Consider the following 19,896-nt stretch of genomic DNA (forward strand, 5'->3'; position numbering starts at 1 on the left):
CGGAGATCCAGTTTTGGGGAATGGTACTTAGGGGGTCCTATACTCGCTCGCTCTCGCCCGTAACGCTCATCTCGACCGGGTGGCTTTTTTCGCTCTCATTTTGATATGTCTCTCTTCGTCGGTCGCTTCCTTCAACAACCACCATCCTTTCGTGTTCGTCCTTTCGAGTCCTTCCCGTCACCGAGAGATGTTGTTTACTTCGCCACACGACCGGTCCTCACGCGAGAGCGGAGTTGGAGAAGACTTTCGTAAAAGTTGATGGCCTGCCGCTTGGCGCCGTTCCGCAACAACCGGGGCCCACTGGCGAAATGTTACCGCAGGTCATGGACACACTGCCTTACATCGGCAACATGAAAAGTGCAATGGAAGCGTCGCTCCGGTTCGGGGACAATGTTCTCCTTACGACGGTGCAGCCATCCTCTCCGGAGTTGAAGGCAGTTCGGTGGCTATATTGCTGTTTCCAGGATATTGTAGGGTTCTTTTCAGGAAGGGATTTTTAAATAAACCGACAAGGTTTTTTACCAAATAAATGAAAGAAAACTAATTTGACATTTTAGTGAAACTGTTTTATTTTAGTTAAAGTTGGTGCATGGGTTATTTAATCACCCTATTGCTGTTGGTCATCAATCGCGAATTCGTTTTAATGAAATTAGACAACGATTTGGTTAGGTTTGGTTTTCATTATTCGATTAAAATACAAGTACACTGCTCTAAGAACTACAACGCACAGTTGTTAGGTGTGAGAGTTTAAACGCGTCGACAAATGGATAATAAAAACGAACGCCGTAAAAGCACGCCGCTCTAAACATGAACCGTGATTTTGCTTTGCTTGTGCGGGACTAGTCCCCGGCCGCAACGGCAACTAGTACGAGAGGCCAGGGGAAAACAACTAGTTCTTTGTTACATTCGCCAAACCGTGTTGGCTATTGTCTACTGTTACACTGTTTTAATACTTTTACTCCGATCGCTCACTGGCACATCCACACATACGTAACATGAAAAGTTTTAAAACGTTACACAAAAACCCGGCGGGGGGGCAAAAAATAAAAGTCTTAGTTGGACAATTCGAGCATTACTGCAGCGAATTCGAAAACAACGGCAAAGTAGAGGTAAGTAACAATAAATAAAATCGAGCATTTCGTTCCGATGCTGCAATCGAAAGGCACTGTGGGTCAGCACTGTGTAAGGCACCGATTGTCGTTGTGAAGCCGGGAAGGGCCTCCAGCCTAGCGTTTCATTTTATCCAGGATTGGTAATATCATGTCGAACGTTGGGCGTTTGCCTGGGTCTTCGTTCATACAGATTTTGATCAGCTTCGCCAGGTGCGGTGACGTTCCGGGTGGGATCGACACCCTTAAGCCTTCGGTCGCGATGCGCATTCCTGCTTCCATCGGGGTAAGGTCCGCAAATGGAATCTCGCGTGTCGCCAGCTCCCAAATGCAGATGGCGAAGCTCCACATATCGCACGCTTCCCAGTTGCGATCGGTACGCTTCTTCTGCAGCATCTCCGGACTCATCCAGGCAGGCTGGTACACGCGACCGCGCTCCTGGAAAGAGAACTTTGCGTCTGCCATGTTGATACGGGCGGTCAGGTCGTCATCAATCTGCACGAGAGAGGGGAATAGAATATTGCCATGGTTACACAGCATACTTTTCACGGGGTGAAAGAGAAAGAGACTTGAGACTTGCCATAACGTGGAAGCTGCTCAGGTGATACTCGGGGATGATTCGTTCGAGTGAGTGCAGATAAGCCATACCCCGGGCGATGTCCAGCGCAAACCGAACGGCTTGCACCGTGTCCACCACAATCCCCGAACCACCGTGCAGCAGATCGTAAAGGGAACCGCGCGGCATGTACTGATTGGTCACGATCAAGTACTGTGAAGTAGTGCACGCACCAATCACGGGCAGAATGTTGGGATGCGAAAAGATGCGCAGCTTCGGAAACTCTTCATTGAAGTCGCGCGTTACGCGTGCGCTGCACTCGCGAACCGTCAGCATCTTGGCGATGATCTCATTGTTCTGCCAACGGCCACGCCAAGTCTCGCCCGCCGGCGTTATGGCAATCTTGTTGAGCAGTTGCAAATCCTGTACGTTGATGCCCTTGAAGCGCGAAAGCGTTGCGTCACGCGAGCGTGTCTTCATACCCATCCAGTTTTGATCCTTGAAGTTGATCTTCTTCAGCTCCTGGCCACTTTCCACCGCCAGATTGTGCAAACTGCGAACGGGAAAATCGTAACAAACATCGTAACGTTCTCCTTCGATTGGGTCAGTGCAGGGCACCGAAAGAGGGTCGATAATTACCGCGTGGTCAGCAGCGCTTTGGCTTTATCGAGCGGCGTGTCTCCGTCTTTGTTGGCCAGCGAAATCAGTGCACCATTGTTGACCAGTTCCTCCGCAATGGCCTGATAACCCCAGAAGCACGCGTAATGGAGTGGAGTATTTCCGTGCTCGTTCGCCGCATTCACATCCGAACGGTGCCGTACGAGCTACAATCAAAACCGAACCGAAGATCTTAACGTGGCCAAACGAGAACAGTCGCACACTGGTGCCTACCATCTGCACAACTTCCAGGTGGCCGTGAGCCGCGGCCAAATGTAACGGTATGTCGTCGCCCATGTTCGTTGCGTTCACACGAGCCCCACGGAGCAGCAGCATTTCCACCAGTTTCGAGTGTCCTTCCTTGGCGCACCAATGCAAAGGGCTGAATCCGTGGTCATCGCTAAAAGGGAAAATACAAATTAAGGCATCGTTTCTGGCCGTGGGAGTTCGGATTTCTCCCTCCCAAGATGAACATAAACATTGGCACTCAGTTGAGGCACTCGTTACGCTCCACGAATGACCCATTCATTTTGATGGTAAATAAAAATGACGTCACTGTTAAATATTCCGTAAATTTACATATTTTCTTAGTATTGCGCTAAGATTCGGGTCCGAAACTTTGACGCCACTTCGCACGTTGCTCCGGTTCACCGTTGACTCTACCCACTCGCAGCATTGCGCCTGTCTGCACCTGTTGCAAATTTCTTCCTTTTATGGTGCACGGCAACAGCTTGTCCCCGCTTCGGATTGCTTACCCCAGATTCATATCGTGCTCGGTGTCGTCTAGCCACACGCGAACCTGAATAGAGTTGCCTTCCCGGCACCAGTGGAATATATCCTCCATCGCAAAGCAAAAAGGGTTGACCGCGGCTGGTAAATGAAGCTTGGATTCCGTTGGATTGGTCCACTCCCACACTCGATGACTGAGGTGGCTGCAAACTTTCGTATTTTACCAAACCCACGGAAACGAAAACGAACCAACTGTTGGCTCCGAACAAAGTTTACACACAACCGAAGCGTTTGGGGAACTTCTTAGGTACAAATTGGCACATTATTGGCACATAGCGATGGGTTTTAGGCTCACTTGGGACCCTCGTCTCCCGTTTGGAGTGTTATTTTCGTTGAATGACTACGCGCGTGTGTGTGTGTGCGGTGGTCACATCCCGAAGCAGTGCTGCCAAACGTCACGGTTCATCGGTTATTGCGACAGTACAATCGCGCGGATGACAAATGTGCGGGCTGGAGAAACGTCAAACGGATGGAAATGTCAACACACGAAGCACGAGCAGGAAAATCCCGAACAAACCCGATTCCCCGAAACCCGAAAATAACGAAGCTACGTTTTTTTCTCATTTTTCCTTGCGCGTTCGTAGACGCCGGAGTTTCGCGCGTCGAGTTTCTGCGTAGCCGAAAAAATCTGTGGAATCTTTAACAGTGATAAAAAAAGCTTCATTAGCCAACAATTACGGCGACAAACGCCAAACAACGGCTTTTGGCGGACTGTGAAAACTGTGCGGAACGATTGGAAAAGATGTCCGAGCAAGCGGACCAAGCAGGATTGCCTCCCGGGTGGGACTGCAAATATGATGCAAGAACGGGTCGCTAGTAAGTATTTCCGTGCCCCCGAAAAGTGTAAACCGTGACCGTGTGAAGCCCCGGTGACGCCACCCGTGATACGAAAACAAGGGTGGCCGGGAAAAACATTGGTGGAAAATTCAACATGGCGTTCGTGTGCGATGCGTATTGCATAACTTACGGGGCTTTCGTCCTTCGTTTTCCAGCTACTACGTGAACCTGTTCACGAAAACCACCCAGTGGGAGGACCCTCGGGCCAGGATTCGTCAGCTGCAAACTGGAGCACCGCTGCACATCTCGAACGACAGCATTGCCATGCAGGTAAGGAAGAGGAATGTGTGTCACACGGACTCAACGGTCCTTGAGGCCGAAGCCGAAGCAATGCTCGAGGCGTGCCCCTCGTTGCGCGCTGACTAATGAGTTGCAGCGTAAGGGTTGTTTGTAGATACGTATCATGTTGCCACCCGTTTCCAGTTCCCCAGTTCTCTCCAGTAATTTTTGAAGTATTATCTATTTGGACTCCTTTCAACTTACTCTGTGCCTTTCTATTCTGTTTCTTTCCGCCGCTCAACCGATCCGTGTATCTGTGCCGTGTGCCGTGTGTCCGTGTGCTTGTACCTTCTCTGTGTAAACAAACGTGAACCGCGCCGTGCCGCGCCCCGCCGTAAAACCAAAATTCCACACTCTCTTCCTCGCGATTCGGCCGCCGCCTTGTGCCCCGTTAGCCCATGCATGGTTCTCCCTATCATGTGTATCCTGCAAGTAACTCGTTCTACCCAGCTCAGGCCGCCTTCCAGAATCCGCCCTCCGGTGTGCCTAGCCTTACCGCTAGCCCGAACTTTGCCCAAAGGCTGCACCAGCAACAGCTCCAGCAAAATCACCACATCGTAAGTATCGTGCTTCTCCATCAAACCACTCGCTCTCTCTCTCTCTCTGTCCTACTATCGGTTCCTTCTGACTCCTCTCCGGTCTCTAACCTCAACCACGTTATCGACCTGCGGCGCAAACCGTGCCCAAAGAGGGTGAACCCGCTCCCGGGGCTGTAAACTGATAATCTAATTAAACTCTGCCCACAGGAAATGACGCCGATGGCACGGTCCAGCCCGCGGATGGGCCTGGGACGGCAGGGCATGCTGGAGACCACGTTCAGCACGAACGTAACGGCGGCGGAAACCGATCTGACGGTGGCCAAAATTAACTCCATGTTTCCCACCGTACCGGAAACCCACATCCGGATGCTGCTGAAGAAGTGAGTACAGCCTCCGATCGCCATTAGCGACACAACCCGCGGAACCCGTTTTTTTGCGGTCCCAAATGGGGTTTGCCGGGAACCTGTCTCAGAATGCGGGCGCGAGTTCCGCTGTTCCGATTGCCCATACTTTAAGCTATGGCTTATGGAATTCAAAATGACTTTTGTGACTTTAAAAATAGTAAAATAGAATGAGAGTCAGAGTGATGAGCATTTCAATGGCCACCCTTTGGTTGGACGATGGCAAATGAGTTTCCGCCGAAGATGACCTCATTTACGTTCCACTAATGACGCTATTCCGCAGACGAATGACACACTGCCCCCTTTGGCCCCCTTCAGCTCCATGTCCGATCTAAATATTGAAGGTTTTCTATTCTCGCATTCTCGACTCGGCCTTTTGCTATTCTCGTCGCCACACAGTTCCCCAACGCACACACACACACAGCGCCCAGAGTCTTTTTGTTCGAAGGACGAAGCCGGAAGTAGACGAGCGGATGCTGTATCTTTCGGATGCTTTTAAGTTGCTGCTTCCTGCGGCCTGACGACCTTCACTGCTGCAATCCTTTTAATCTGCTGCCCGTTCCGGGCGACCTGCTTTATCGTTGTGCTTTGTGGCATCGCTTGATGGTCCATGTGGTCCGTAACGGAAACTCACGCTTAAAGATGGCACCGTTTGCGTTTCCTGCTTCTGAATGAAGGTTACTACTTTCTACGTCAAAAGTGTCCCAACTTGTAACGATATTAGGAACTTTTATTACTTACAATAGGAACTAAGATGTTATTTGCTTATCTAATTTTGCCCATAAAGTCAGTGGAATTCGATTCAATGTCCCCAAAGGGGCACAGTTTGAGTTGTTTCTTTTAACCGCACGCAATGTCTCTTCGCTTCCCCCCCACCAACCAACTGACCGAATCACACACCAACACACACAAAAATCTTGCTACCCGCAATTAATGCCCTCTACGCGCAGGTACTACAACCGGGAGGCCGTCGTCATTAGTGCGCTACAGGTGGAGAAGCATCCACTGACCACGCCCGGACCGTACACGCCACCGTTGGGCCACCGACCGTTCCACAATACCGCCATGGGCGTCGTGTCCGCGTTCCAGATGACCCCGGTTCTAGGCGGACGCAGCGACCTGTCGAGCTCGCGGACCGGAAGCCCGGTGCCGCGCCCTGCCAGCGGGGCCAGCGGCAGCTACGGATACGGGTCGCCGCGCAACTGCCCGTCGGCCGAGGGTTACCGCAGCTCGCCGAAACCGCACTCCTCGCCCAAGATGAAGCTGAGGTTCCTTAACAAAACTGAAACCCTGCTTTCCCGTTTTGGCGCTTCCGTTACTCCCGTAGCTGTATTGGTTTCCGTGTTCCTGTGCGCTTCTTCTGCTTTTGTTGTCCCCGTTGCTCATGCTTCCGTTTGGCCCAACGCCGAGAGTTCCGTTCCGTATCATCCGGCGATCTGTCGTCCATCGAAGGCGTTCCCTGTTTTTTATTGGTTCAATCCGTTCCTCAGTGCGCTAGTCAGCCTGCATGCAGTATCGTTTTCCGTTTGTTTCCTAGATAGACATTCATACACCTGAGTTCCTTCAGCTCTTCAGGAGTTGCACCTGAAGTGGACCAGCAGCTAATCGGGCTTCCGTTTCCCTGAACCCTCGCACACAGATACATGAAGAGCATTTTCCCCAAGGCGGAAGAAACTCTGATCCTGGATGTGCTGGCCAACGCGGACAATAACGTCCAGTCCGCCTCGCAGCAGCTGCTCAAGATGGGCTACGACAAGCGGGAGCAACCGGTCCCACAGCGCGGCTCGTCACGCAAGGGCACTGGCACGTCGCAGGGGGCCGACGACGAGCGCAAGGAGGAACCGAAAACGCCGACACCGAAGCTACGATCACCGGAGGAGAAGAAGAAAAGTAAGTGCGGCGCGGAAACTTCCGTGGGGCCATCATACTGACGCCGTTGTTTTGTAGTCAAGGCACGGCTGCAGACTAAATACAAGGACACCCCGGAGAAGATCATCCTGATGGCGCTCGAGAGTGTCGACTACTCGGAAGATCGTGCCAAAAAGATCCTCAACATTGTCATCCAGGAGGATCGCGAGAAGAAGAAGAGTGTCAAGATCGAGACCCCCCGGAAGTCGCTCGACGAGGACAAGGAGAACGCCCGCACGGCCGGTAGCGGTGTGCCCAGGTAGGTTATCGACCCCGGGTGGTGTAGCGACCTGCCGGAATCCGGAAAAAAGGAACTGGTGCTTGTAACGTTCCGAAAATGGGCTGATCACCGGGCCGGAGGGGGAAGGGCGCGCACATTAGGTGCGCGCTTGATTGCCCGAGATTGCCCAAGACTCTGCCTGCTACCGTGTATTTGCCGCTCCTCGACGATCGCTAGCGCCAAGGTCGTGTGGCCGCTCTGTAAACCCCGTCGGTCGTCACCCCGTTGCTGCATGCGTGCGTGTTTCATACGCTTTCCCTGCGCCAGGTCCTTGCCATAGCCGCAAACTAGTTCCCGGTCCGGCAGTTGTGTGATCTGTCTGCGTATGCGTGTATGTGTGCTCGTTCTGTAGATGTGACGTCGCTTGTAGACGCGCGCTCGTTTAGAAAAGCCTGCTCATCGGACCCGTGACAGCGCTATACCAGTTCCGGCGGAAGGCGTGCGCCAGTATCTGCTCTTTCTGCGCTCCTCATGCTGGTTCTCCATTTACTTTTCTTTTCTTCTTTCCATCCCAACATCATCCACCGGCCACCCACCACCACCCACTCATCTCACCACACCGAACAAAATAATTCCGAAATAACAACAAACAAAACAAAACAACAAAAATTCACAAACGAAAACCATCAACAACAATCGCGCGTGTGCTGTGCGTGTAACATCTTCCCAACTGACCTCTGTGTTTGCGCGTGTGTGTGTGTCGTGGCGCACCGGTGTCTTGTGTTGCTTCCTGTGGCACTATCAAACCGTTGTGTGGCCAGTCGCAGCAATAGCACCACTTCCTCGCAACCGCGCACACCGCTGGCCAAGCGAGCGCACGATGGACCGCCGGCCAGCACCGCCATGGAAGACGCCATCAAGACACCAGGAGTAGCAGGACCTAGCACCGGGGCAGGATCACAGGAATCGACGATCGAGGGCCTCATCGAGCAGGAAGCGGACGCAAACGGAGGCGAGGTGCTGTGCGCCGATCACACCGATCAGCCGGACTCGACGACCGCCAGTGCGAAAAGTTCGCCGGAATCGCCGGGCGGTCCGCGCGCCAGCGCAGCCCCACTCGTCGCCAGTGGTGGTGGACCCAAGCAGAGCCGCCCGAAAGCCAAAACCGATCACGCAAAGTATGACCCTTTGACTACTACCACTACTACTACTACTACTACAACTTCCTCTTGTGTACTTGTCTTCTTTCGAATGCCACGTTTCTGTTTCCTCCGCCACTCCACGTGGCTGTGTGTGCCGTGGCGTTTGGATCTTGTGTGTGTGTGTGTGCGTTCTGAGTTCCGTTTCCGTTGCATTGGTTCCGTTTTGGTTTGTTGTTGTTGATTGTTTCGTCCACCGTTCCCGGCGCCAAACCCGATTAGACAAACCCGTCGAACATCGCGGAGGGGGTTGGGTGCGTGTCGGTCGGTCGATCGATTGTCTTTACGCGATAAGACGACCCGAACTCGGTTATCAGTTCCGCCGATCCGACAGACCGACACGTTCCGTCAATCATTTGCCCACGCCCTTCATTCATGTCGTATGTCGTTCAACAGCAGTCACACTTTGCACCTTGGTTATTATTCCGTGCCTTAGTTTACCTGGGCCGCTAGTGGCCTCTAGATAGTACCTGTTGGCCACCCTGCACCTAGCTGTGAGTGTGAGGCTTTTCGTTAGCACATCCTGCTTGCCGCGCAACCCGTAGTAGAGAGTAGCCATCACCCGTAACCTCGAACCACGTATGTTTAGAGTTTTTGTACATTATGTTGCCATCCGCGTGACCGTAGGGCACCCTCGATTACCTAGTGGACCCCCCGCCCCTGCACTTGACCCCTGTTGTGCATGACCAGCATGCAGTACCTCCGTTCGAAACGGTTTCCTCCCGGGATTCGATCTTCCTCCGTGTGCCTTCAATGCCTACCCATTGTTTTATCACAACCGCAACAAAACTCTCTCTCTCTCTCTCTCTTCTCCCTATCGCTCTCGATTCTCTATCTCTTTTTCCTTCGCCTTGTCCTTGCATTACATTTTTTGGTGTTCGTCCCATGCGGTGTAATGTTTAGGTATTCTATTTTTAGAAGCTCTTCCTCGGAAGACGAATCCGGAGACCTGACACAGGGCAGCCCGATGGCGGACAGCCCGCAACAAATGGCACGCACCGCACCCAAGGGCCCCAACGTGAAGCTGTTCAAGGGTCCGAACGATGATCTGCTGCTGTAAGTGACACCAGACTCGGCGCTTTGCATCGTTTCTTAATAACCACCGTTCTCCGTAGGGCCGATTACGTGACGTGGAACGGAGCGAATCCCGATCTGGCGAAGGGCACCCAGTGCAAGGTGGGCTCCGGCGGAATGGCGGACCGGTCGGTTCGGGCGGAGCGCACGTACAAAGCGCACGGCCCGAACGGGGAGCTCTGCAAGGGGCCGGTCGCTTCGCTGGCTAAGGGTAGCATGTACGCGCCGATGGTGAACGATGTGAAGTGCAACTAGTCGCCAACGTCCTAAGATGCGCCCTCCGGGAAGGATATCTTCGCGCCGGCGCCGGTGCTTGGCATCACCATCTAATCTCCCATCCAGAGTCCATCCAGAGTTTGTGTGTGATGTTTTGTGTAAACCGACGAGTGGGTGCCCTACGATTAACGTTAATGTAAGCGCCGGTCCGCCACGCGAACGAGGAACTATTGGGTTTGGTACGAGTTTTTTTATAAAACATTCAAAAACATTATCAACGCCGCAACGCGTTGCTCAATGTTAAGTTAAAAATGGCACTAACTTTTTTAAGTATCAGACATCTAGATTTATTGTCCGACAAACTACTTACGTTTTGTACTTCCGGAACGTGGCCCACTAAATATTATCCACTAAGCAGTATGCAAACGGGGAAAGCGCGCCATCGGAGCGTTGGAAAAGAAGCCATTAAATATAACCATTCAAATGAGACACATTCGAAGGCCAGTTACTATTCATCGGGCGGTTTGTAGCCCCCATGGCCAGCTAATATTTAGGATACTTAGAAACATTACTATACACTCGGCACTCGTTACTCGCTAAATATTGAACCTAAGCGTGAAGGGCGGAAACTCGTGGAAGGAAAGATGGAATATTTTTGTAGCAATTTAACAACGGAAGCGAAACGGATAGCGACCCCTTCTGCACGTTACAGCATGCCATAGCCAAGAGCGCAGACGTAAATTATCGCAGTTTAAATCGTTCGATAGATTGTTCATCAGATGCAGTTAGCTAGTTCTTTCCCATCCAGTGAACACCCTAGGGGAGTAGTGGACCGGGTAGAGGCGACAGTATTAAACATGCCTTGCGCTTTCAGCACAGCGAAACATCCAACCTGCATTCCGTCAATCATCGTAGGTTTTTGGTAGTGCAACAGTGCTCGTCGGATGTACAAAATGGAAGCGGCCGCTGTACAAACTATGTTTAAAGCCGCCACATTCGTTAGCTCACCTCGTCGTCGAAGCGCAAACTTAGTGTGAACCGAGCATAAATCGATTGACAGCGTTCCTTGTGTGACAAATGTACCTTAAGAGCGTAGACGGCAAACAACTGCAAACCATTCGTCCTTTTTGCAAAAATCCTGACAGCCATTTGCATCGGGTCCGGTAGCGGTAGCGTATTTAACACTCTTTCTCTAATGTTCAATGTGTAAACACGGTGTGTGTGTAGCCAAACGAGTATCTAGCGGGGTACGAATATTCTTCATCAAACAATAAACTAACCCATTTACGATACTGACGCTGTGCTTTGTGTCCCTTTTTTTGGGGGGTTAGTATTAGTATTTATTCTTAACAATAATATAGTCGCCTGTTTTATACTTCGTCCTCATTCAGTAGCATGTTGGGCACCCCGTTGTTGATGGGGAAAATGCGACCCGTTTCCGGGCACTCCAGCGTTCCCTCGACCACGTCCACGCACAACAGCACGTGGTGCAGTTTCTGCAGCAGTTCGCCATCGTTTTGGATTTCGGCGGGCATTGTTGCCGGAAGATCGGTACCAACCTGCAAGAATCACGTGACAGAATTGTAAACCGAGCGTTTCTGAAGCGTTGCGTTCATTTACATTCGTCGCCGCGCCACAAACGGCACTCCAGTCCAACCGGGGCAGCATTCGGGTGATGAATTCCGAGCTAAAGTCCGCGTTTACGATCTTCTTCTCCACGATCTACAAACGTGAAACGTTGGACCGATTACAATGCCACACCGATCCGGGCGATACCTACGTTCAGTTTGAGCGGGTAGCCCACTTTCACTCCGCGGATACACTTTGATGTGAGAAAATTGTACGTTAAAAGCTTCATTTTCACAGGTTTTTGGCCGAAACAACGTGAATCGATTTTGCTTGTCGGCGGAGCCGGAGATTAATGTAAACAAAGAGCTGTCAAACCAGCCACGTGTGTGAGTGAAACAGCAAACACGTTGTGATTGGCTAGAGATGGCCATAACTTGTGGTTCAAATTTAAAATACCCAAAACTGATTTTCGGTTAACTCTTGTACTTTGAATTAATTTACTCAATTGAATTATAATTTGCTTGGTGGTTTATTAGTCGAACACTTTGTATCGCAATCACGAGTGAAGAAATGCAGAAAAGGCATTGATGCGGTACTGAGTATGTCTTGAGAAGAGAAAATGCGAGAACACTTAAACGACTGCAATGGGCTTCACACCCAACCGTTCCGAGAGTTCCGTGCAGGTCTTAATTTGGTTCACGTGGTACGCCAGGCCGCCTTCCTTGTCCACCTTCTCCATGTGGTAGCGCTCGGGGTCACCCGCCACCAGCACCGGACGGCTGGGATCAGTCTGGAAATGGGAACAACAAACGATACCACGTTAGATCCACCCGTCGTACGATCGGAATACTAATGCACCCACCATTGGCATGTTGCGCAAAATGCTGTGAAGATCCGACAGGCGACCTTCGAAGCCCGGCGCAAAGCACGCTGGATTGATGGCAACGAAACACTGGCCCAGGTCGGCCTCGCTGTCCGCACCGGCGTGCGTCCATTTGCGAACTTTCGTGGCGTAGTTCGCGCCCGCCAGGACACCGCAGAACATTTCCACCATAGCACCGAGACCGTAGCCCTTGTAGCCGGAGGTCAGCTCTGTGCCTCCGAGCGGCATCAAACAAGCCGTATCAAACGCAACGCCCGCATCCGTCGTCGGATGTCCGTCCGGTCCCTGTGCCCAACCGACGGGGATCGGTTCGTTCTTGCGGCGCTGCATTTCGATCTGGGAACGAGACAGCACACGGTCACACACACACACTGTTCGAGGTTTGGCACTCGATTCCCGTACCTTGCCAACAGCAACGGCCGTGGTGGCCATATCCAGCACAAACCCGTCGCCATCCTTCGCCGGGGCACCGACCGAAATCGGGTTAGTGCCCAGAGCGGCCTCCTTGCTTCGGGTGGGGCTAGCCAGCGGAGAAGTGTTCGTCATGGACATTCCGATGCAGCCCGCATTCATCGCACGCAGCGTGTACCAACCAGCGATTCCATAATGGTTTGATCCTGCGGGGAGAGAGTTGGCAAACAAAATCAGACGCAAACGGTTCGCAAACGCTCGCATTCGGCAACTTACGCTTGGCACAAACCCAACCGACGCCAACTTCTTTCGCCTTTTTGATCGCCAGATCCATGCAGAAATTTCCGACGACTGCACCAAGCCCGTTTTTACCATCGACCCAGGCCGTGGCCGGGGTTTCGTTCAGCACCGTCGGCGAGGCCTCGCCACTGCACGCATTCTTGTGCAGATCGTTGATGTACATCTCCAACCGATTCATGCCGTGGCTAAAGTGACCACGGTAGTCCGCCTCGACCAGCAGGTCCGCTTGTTGCTTTGCGTGACTGAGGGGCGTCTTCGATCGGACCAAACAGTCGACCATGAAGCGCCTCGCTTCTTCCACCGCTACCAGCCCTTGTTTCGAGGCTACGGAACTCATGTTTCGGCTCTGAGGATGGCTAAATGGCCCTGCAGTCGGAAACGAATTAAAAACGTTTAGAATTGGGCCTGTCAAAGGTTTTAATGAGAACCACATGGGGAGTAGTCAGACAGGTTTTTTGAATGTATAATCTCCGATGATTCTGATCATTCCCTTTGTTGCAAACATCTTGTACGAATCCAAACCCTTTTAACACTTCGAAATATAATTAGACTCGAATCGAATGCTTTAAAAAGACCAACAAAAATCCCGCAAAAAATGCGTCCACATTATTATGACAGCTTTTCGTGGGGAAGATTTATGTACATAAACAATTTGTCTGGCCCGTCACAAGTGGCCACCGTAACAAAAACACCGAAAAAGTCGTGTTGCTAAGCACCGTTGCACCGATAAGAGGGTGTGTGCCGTCTGGTACTCGCGACACATATCAGGCCTGTGTCATTCGTTTGTATTCTCTGATAATCTGGACAGTTCCAACGGGGGGCGCGCTGGTTATGATTGCATTTGTCCCTCTCGTTGTTGTGTAAGATCAGCTGTACGAGCCCCGAACCAGTTACAACAGCAAACACAAGATTTGACCTTGAACCGAGAAGTCAGACTCTTGGCAGACTTCACATACCACACCGATGATATCTGAATTCACAGTAAGCCACACGCGGTCATACATTTTACTGATACTTTAATCGTTCCGTTCCACGTTGCAGATGGAGGAAACTTTACTTCGACGGTTTCGACGGTTCCGATCGTTTGGGATGGGTCTTCGGTAAACAAAACAATAGCGGATATTGGCTACACCATAGGCACTTACCGATTTTGGCGGATGTAGCTCGAGAGTGATAATACTGTTGATTCGGGCGCGTTAAGCTTCCGACGGGTTCCTCCAGCAACACGTTGCGTTCCGGACGGTCTGTTCGTATCTGGCGACGCGCCGAGCTCGCGCAGAACGGCGACTGGTCCGCGAACTCTTGCGCAAAGACCACGTGCCGTTGTAGTGGTGATGGGCGCAGACCTTTGGCGGAAGCGCACAAGAAACGCGAGACGCAGTGCGTATGCATGTTGGCTTTGCGTGCGTTGTTTGTGTTACGCCGAAAAGGGAATTCAAAAAGGGTTGGCTCGCGCGACGGAAGGGTACCACATACGGTTTATAGCGTTGGTGCGACGATGAATGGACTGCAAATGGAATGAATCTTGGAACCGCCAAGCCAGCATCGCAAACAATGAAACCAACTTATAAAAGACGATAAAAGCGGGAATTTTATGAGCAAAATGCGATGCGGATGCGTCATCATCTACTGACCAACCTCAATATCCCATCTTCATCCGATTCTGGTGATAAATCATCGAACTTTAGGTTTGAGTTTATGAACGATCTTCGGATCTACGGAGAGCCACGATGGTCCGTAGGTGCAATTGAACCAATCTTTAAACATAAAAAAACCAAGCATCAAACCAACAACAGAACGAAACACTTGAAACATTGGAAAAAAGCAGCGAATTAAAAATACTTGTCCTTGAATGTAACCTCTGTGGTGCTTGCGGCCTATTCAATTGTAACGGAAATATTCGATTGTACCGTTTTGTTTGGCTCACGTTTGGTTTTCGTTTACATTTGTCCTAATTTTTACTACCTGCTCTGTGTTCGTGTGTGACTCCGTTTTCGATAACGTTTCATTTGATAACGCTTTGCATTGTTTCCAAAACTGTAAGCTACACTGTCCGACACATACAGGCCTACCGGCGACGGTAGCGCTCAACGCATAATTCACCCAACACCATGGTGTTGTCCATCGAGCGCCAGGTTGCATCGAATGCACACCGAATATGCACTCGCCCCACACGCCGTTGGTGTGCTGGTGTGCGTGTCGTCTGGCTGCAAATGCACTTGCACACCGAGCTATCACTCCGCACGGGGCGTCATTATCTCGCAGCTTATCACCTAGGCCCACTAACGACACTTTCGATGACAGCCCTTTACGTAACCACAATTCGTACACCGACGATCCACTAACCTTCGAGGCCACTGCACACGCAGTTGTGACGCGAAGCGAATCCAAGCAACGACTGGCCAGCGGGATCCTATCAACTTGTGCTCATGCCGGATACCCAAGGTTGCCGGTCGGTCCTCGGTCGGACAGTTGTACTAACAGAGCATACTAAATTTAACTTTTTATCCCCACCACCACCACTGCCACTTGAATGATCTCGATCGCATCGGACACTTGTTTTCTTGTTTTATAATTTTCTAGAAAGTGACCGTGTTCGGGAACGAACTCGGTGCGGTACACAGGAGTACAAGGAAGCTTTCGAGCCAAAAATCGATACCGAGAACCCGCGGGACCCTCTCGCGATAACTTTCCTCAAAGAACTTGCCCCGTTGCGTGGGGTGTTTTGATAGAACGAACCAAAAGCTTACATTGAAAGCCAGCGAATGACCAAAGCGGTCACACATTAGCGACGCGAAGCCCCCTTACTAACGACTGAAAACAATCCACCCTTAACACCGAGCAGCTCCACCCAAGCTTGCATATGCGTCGGTTCCAAGGGCCGTTAGAATTCTACTTACTACTACACGTAATGGCTTGTGGTGGTTGTTGATATTGTGGCCCCCGCACCAAGCCGACCGTTGTACCGCGCGAACTGTAAACCATGAATGAATTTACTACGCGCCCAAGCACGCCTGCGTCTGTACAGTGTGTGGCGCAGGTTGTGTTTCGTTTGTGATTCGTATTCCATAAATTAGAACACCACGAGATCGAGGATCGAATTGGTCAGCCGTAAACCACCGAAAAGTACTTTCCAATTTCATTTAGCTTGAATTTTTATTATCTTTATAACAAGGACGAAATGAGTATAAAAGTTCTTCTTTTAATAATTCATGCTTCATTCTGTTAGTAATTCATTGGTTTTGTTACGAGAATGTTTTTTTCCTAAAAAGGGTTTTCGAAAAGACCGTAAAACGTGAAAGAGTTCGTAAAATGTGACCCACACCGATTACCAAGTACAGTTTCGCAGCACTTGGACGAGTTGTTGGCGAGCGAAGGGAGGAATGTAGCGCGGAAAATACACTAAAAATAGAAAAAGGAACCAAAGTTGTAATAATTCTGCGTGAGCATCCGCCGGGACACAACACAGCCTTACAGGAAAACATGACACGCAGATTGCCGCGGCCGGTCCCGTCGAGCTTCGGCATACCCTCACCGTCGAACACGGCAAGCATGGTGATGCACACTTTGGCCAGTTCAACCACCAACATCTTCCCATCGATTCCCAGCAAATTTATCGTACCACCGGCCAGCGCCTGCATGAGCGATATGTAGCATGTGCAGAACAATGACGGTCCCGCGCGTGTGAAGCGAGCGTGAGGTGTTTCCACTACTTCAAAAATGACATCTCCTGGCACGTGGTCGTCGCACTCGTCGCCCCCAAGCAAGCACAAGATCCGGGTTCCTGGCAGTAGCCCTGGCGTAATCGGAACACTCGCCGTTTGACTGCAGACAGTAGTTATGCCATTATGTGTGACGCTCTTCTTGTAGTGGACGGATTTCGTGGCACCGTGGAAAGCTTCTTCCAGAGTCACATGCAGATAGTACAGTTTCGTTGCACACTTGCGAAGCGTAGGAACCAATGCATTTCCACAGGGCGTCAGTTCTCCCAGCAGCGTTAATTTCTCCCAGAAGGGGGCAGAACTACGACCGCCCTCCGAATGATCATCAAGCCGAGCCGCCTCCATGGCTTCACTGAAATACAGGCATTCCTCCGGATAAACCGTGTACCGAGGGATTTATGGCGCTTCGCCATGCCACTCTGTGCTCAGTTCTACTCACTTGTAAATTCTGTCGCAATCACCCGAAAAAGTGTAACCCACGGTTCCGTCTTGGAAAGTGAATGTCCGCAATCCTTCTTCGCCCAGTGAATCGTAAACATGCCGGCGAGCAGCATCCGCTGAAATACACGATCAGTGAGACGGAACTCTACACCGGAAGTTGGGCAGACTTACACAGCACTTCGTACGCTTCACAAATCAGTTCCCAGTAGCGCCATTGCGGGATGGTTTGGATCGGCATTTGTTCGGGGTAGTAGTGGCCGCGCATTGGGTGACACGCACGAGCCACGAATCGGTAGCTTTTGAAGAAGTATTCAACACATCAACACACTTTCTTATCCCGCTTTTCCCCCGACCAAGCCAAACTTACGCCAGGTTGATTGCACTAGCCGATGCGCTACGCCCTATTCCCAAGATGGCGTAGTAATCCAGCCCCATTTGCAAAAGCACGGAGCACCAAACGAATCACGGAAAGAACGTCAGGGCGTGCTGAGCCGATGGCGACTAGATCGTGATGCGCCACAAAAACTGCACTTGATTCACGGATTTGAGCACGAAGAATTCTGCAGAATCGCGCGATTGGCCAGGAACGAACATGCTCGCGATCGGACTAAGGAACTGTCACACCGGTTTTCTTTCTACGCCTTCGCGCAAGACAAGCTTCCTTAGGAACCGTTACTTTTGCTGCATCGGCCCGGTAGCTTGTGCTGCAAGGGATGACTTCGCAACACAAAAAATAACACAATTTAAAAAAGGTCGGTTGTCAAAAATTGATTTATTGAACTCGTCAAATTAACTAGATTTTGATTGATTACGGTTGGTATTTTCTGTTAATGGTATAATGCGGTAAACATGCGCACGTGCTTTCCGTTTTTTTTTAATTTGAATTTGGTTGATTTGAACTTGTTTGTTTCATTTTTATCAGTTTTCATAAAGTTTGCTTTCGGTCGCGCACGTGGTGGTCGTGCAACACGAACAATGCTCTCTTTAGAGCTCATGGTGGATAATACCACCGGCATTGCAAATCGTGTCACATTGCCCCGTGCTAACATTGGGCCGCACGTTGTAAGCGGAACACATTCAAGATTCAAACTCCGAATTTCTTGAGCTGTCTCATTTCGCTACCGGGCCAACAACGAACGACCTTCGCGGGGGTCACACCTGGGGAGAAGGTTAATTTTCTTTTTAAGGATTAGCATTTATCACATAGAAAAGGGGTATTCCATATTCTTACACTACATCATTTGATTTTTGTTGTTTGCTTTCTCCACGCAGTTTCCCGTTTCGACAGGAAGTTAAAATTTTATAAATTTTTTATGCTTTTGCACCCTGGACCATCCGGGGGGGTACACCACCGCAAATGTTGTATCGTAAATTTACTGTTTAAACAAATATTGGCCGCCGTCGTGTGATGTTTTCAAGTGGGGTTTGGTTGGTGGTTTCTCGTTCAGATCGGTTTGCTGCCGGGTTTATTTTTCTTTCGTCCGTTATTTTATAGGCCCTTGGCTGGTCCTTCGAAACAATACCCAACAACAAGTAAGACGGTAACTGTACACGCATGCAATTGAATATCCGTTAAAATGGCCTTCCTTCCCGCCAACGAACCAGAGACGACCCCAAAAGCCTATGCTGTCTCTTTCGATGTCGTGTCTCTGTCTTCCATGCTCCACCCGCTTGACCACCCTTTACTACACGCGTAAATTGTTTTAAAAACGGTCGAAAAATGAGCCAGTGTACAAAAAAAAATCCCTTTCATACTGATAGAATCGGTAACGGGTCTCAAGTGGTTGGACTGTTTTGCGCCTCAACCAAAAAAAAAGAAGTGTTCCCAGGAACGGAAGATCGGCCACCGGATTCACAAGATAAAATGTTAAACTGTCCATTTCTTTCTGTTCTGTGTTCTATCAAAATCGGGTTTGCTTTACGAGTAACAAAAGCACATTCTATCGCTGGTTCAATTTGGCTACTCAACTAAATCTAACAGAACCTGTCCGCACCGTTTCGTAGACGTAAGAGTAAATGACTTGTCGTTAAGGCACCGTTAGCGTTTTGTGTTTTCAATCTGGTTGGCCACTTTGTAGCTTTCTCCGTGGTCACAACTCCTCTCGGTGTGTAGTCCTGCTCTCTGATTACTACTTGCGTAATTTTTCTGTTTCTGTCCTAGCTTCGCCGTGTCCTAACTTCCATTCAACGTCAATTGATTACATCGCTTTACATTAATACGGGTTTGTTAGATTAAAAACTGGCAGCGTTGCAGCAGCAACGGACTGTACGCCACGTGTCACGCATGAGGACCTGAAGACGGTTACAAAGATGGAAAGAGACAAGGTTTCGTGTAATTGGCAAAGTAGTTTAATGCTGATTCCGGAACGCACTGGGACGAATCACCGTACATGGGAAGCGATGCCGATATCCTCGCCTGTCCAAGTGATCAAAGGTGGCTAAGTCCTGCACGGTTTGGTGGAAATGATGATCGTTGTGCTTTTTTGTAATTCGATTATTGTGAATGAGTGACAAGAAAAATCGAACATCACCCCATTTTCGGAACGCCTTTCACCTGTCATTATCGGAATATGAGGGACAACAGTTTGTCCCCCCTTTCCCGTGGGACCCTGTCGGTCGAGAGATTCGTTTACTGTCCTTTACTGGACGCTCCCACCCGGAGTACAACAATGAGTTTCTAGGAGAGTATAATACTAGTTTTTAAAACTTTGCTGCTAACTCTTCGCCACGGATTCTCCTCTCCGACGGATCGCTAAATATAAGAGACTATGTACAAACTTGAACAG

At 50.3% G+C, this 19,896-nt stretch overlaps 5 protein-coding genes across 11 annotated transcripts; 1 reads left to right on the plus strand and 4 right to left on the minus strand.

The window, feature by feature from the left end:
* Positions 1-625: 625 nt before the first annotated feature.
* On the minus strand, positions 626-3,426 carry LOC128275089 (integrin-linked protein kinase). The gene is made up of 5 exons (XM_053013479.1): positions 3,078-3,426; positions 2,557-2,722; positions 2,305-2,489; positions 1,690-2,218; positions 626-1,604 (listed from the first exon to the last, which is right to left on the minus strand). The coding sequence occupies exons 1-5, from the start codon at positions 3,164-3,166 to the stop codon at positions 1,227-1,229; spliced, it is 1,347 nt and encodes a 448-aa protein (XP_052869439.1). The 5' UTR covers positions 3,167-3,426; the 3' UTR covers positions 626-1,226.
* A 398-nt stretch (positions 3,427-3,824) lies between these two features.
* LOC128276055 (muscle M-line assembly protein unc-89) lies at positions 3,825-11,046 on the plus strand. 5 transcript variants are annotated; one of them, XM_053014528.1, is made up of 10 exons: positions 3,825-3,927; positions 4,104-4,218; positions 4,623-4,784; positions 4,974-5,146; positions 6,118-6,435; positions 6,807-7,057; positions 7,115-7,334; positions 8,117-8,473; positions 9,398-9,550; positions 9,610-11,046. In XM_053014528.1, the coding sequence occupies exons 1-10, from the start codon at positions 3,854-3,856 to the stop codon at positions 9,821-9,823; spliced, it is 2,037 nt and encodes a 678-aa protein (XP_052870488.1). In that variant the 5' UTR covers positions 3,825-3,853; the 3' UTR covers positions 9,824-11,046. The 5 variants fall into 5 exon arrangements, with proteins under 5 accessions (XP_052870488.1, XP_052870495.1, XP_052870516.1 ...); XM_053014535.1 differs by having other exon boundaries at positions 9,413-9,550; XM_053014556.1 differs by lacking the exon at positions 8,117-8,473.
* A 102-nt stretch (positions 11,047-11,148) lies between these two features.
* On the minus strand, positions 11,149-11,687 carry LOC128268062 (multifunctional methyltransferase subunit TRM112-like protein). Its single transcript, XM_053005069.1, has 3 exons — positions 11,565-11,687; positions 11,405-11,506; positions 11,149-11,343 (listed from the first exon to the last, which is right to left on the minus strand). The coding sequence occupies exons 1-3, from the start codon at positions 11,640-11,642 to the stop codon at positions 11,155-11,157; spliced, it is 369 nt and encodes a 122-aa protein (XP_052861029.1). The 5' UTR covers positions 11,643-11,687; the 3' UTR covers positions 11,149-11,154.
* A 224-nt stretch (positions 11,688-11,911) lies between these two features.
* Positions 11,912-15,755, minus strand: LOC128277648 (uncharacterized oxidoreductase YjmC). 3 transcript variants are annotated; one of them, XM_053016138.1, is made up of 7 exons: positions 15,698-15,755; positions 14,586-14,704; positions 14,093-14,471; positions 12,924-13,313; positions 12,639-12,853; positions 12,216-12,572; positions 11,912-12,143 (listed from the first exon to the last, which is right to left on the minus strand). In XM_053016138.1, exons 3-7 carry the CDS (start codon positions 14,337-14,339, stop codon positions 11,985-11,987), a joined length of 1,368 nt encoding a protein of 455 aa, XP_052872098.1. In that variant the 5' UTR covers positions 14,340-14,471; positions 14,586-14,704; positions 15,698-15,755; the 3' UTR covers positions 11,912-11,984. The 3 variants fall into 3 exon arrangements, with proteins under 3 accessions (XP_052872098.1, XP_052872099.1, XP_052872097.1); XM_053016139.1 differs by having other exon boundaries at positions 14,093-14,704; XM_053016137.1 differs by lacking the exon at positions 14,586-14,704 and having other exon boundaries at positions 15,294-15,743.
* A 1,349-nt stretch (positions 15,756-17,104) lies between these two features.
* LOC128267063 (dnaJ homolog subfamily B member 13-like) lies at positions 17,105-17,545 on the minus strand. Its single transcript, XM_053003855.1, has 3 exons — positions 17,478-17,545; positions 17,282-17,406; positions 17,105-17,226 (listed from the first exon to the last, which is right to left on the minus strand). Exons 1-3 carry the CDS (start codon positions 17,543-17,545, stop codon positions 17,105-17,107), a joined length of 315 nt encoding a protein of 104 aa, XP_052859815.1.
* Between the last annotated feature and the right edge of the window lie 2,351 nt (positions 17,546-19,896).

This window comes from Anopheles cruzii, chromosome 2, assembly GCF_943734635.1.
Source record: "Anopheles cruzii chromosome 2, idAnoCruzAS_RS32_06, whole genome shotgun sequence".
NCBI classification, from domain to species: domain Eukaryota; kingdom Metazoa; phylum Arthropoda; class Insecta; order Diptera; family Culicidae; genus Anopheles; species Anopheles cruzii.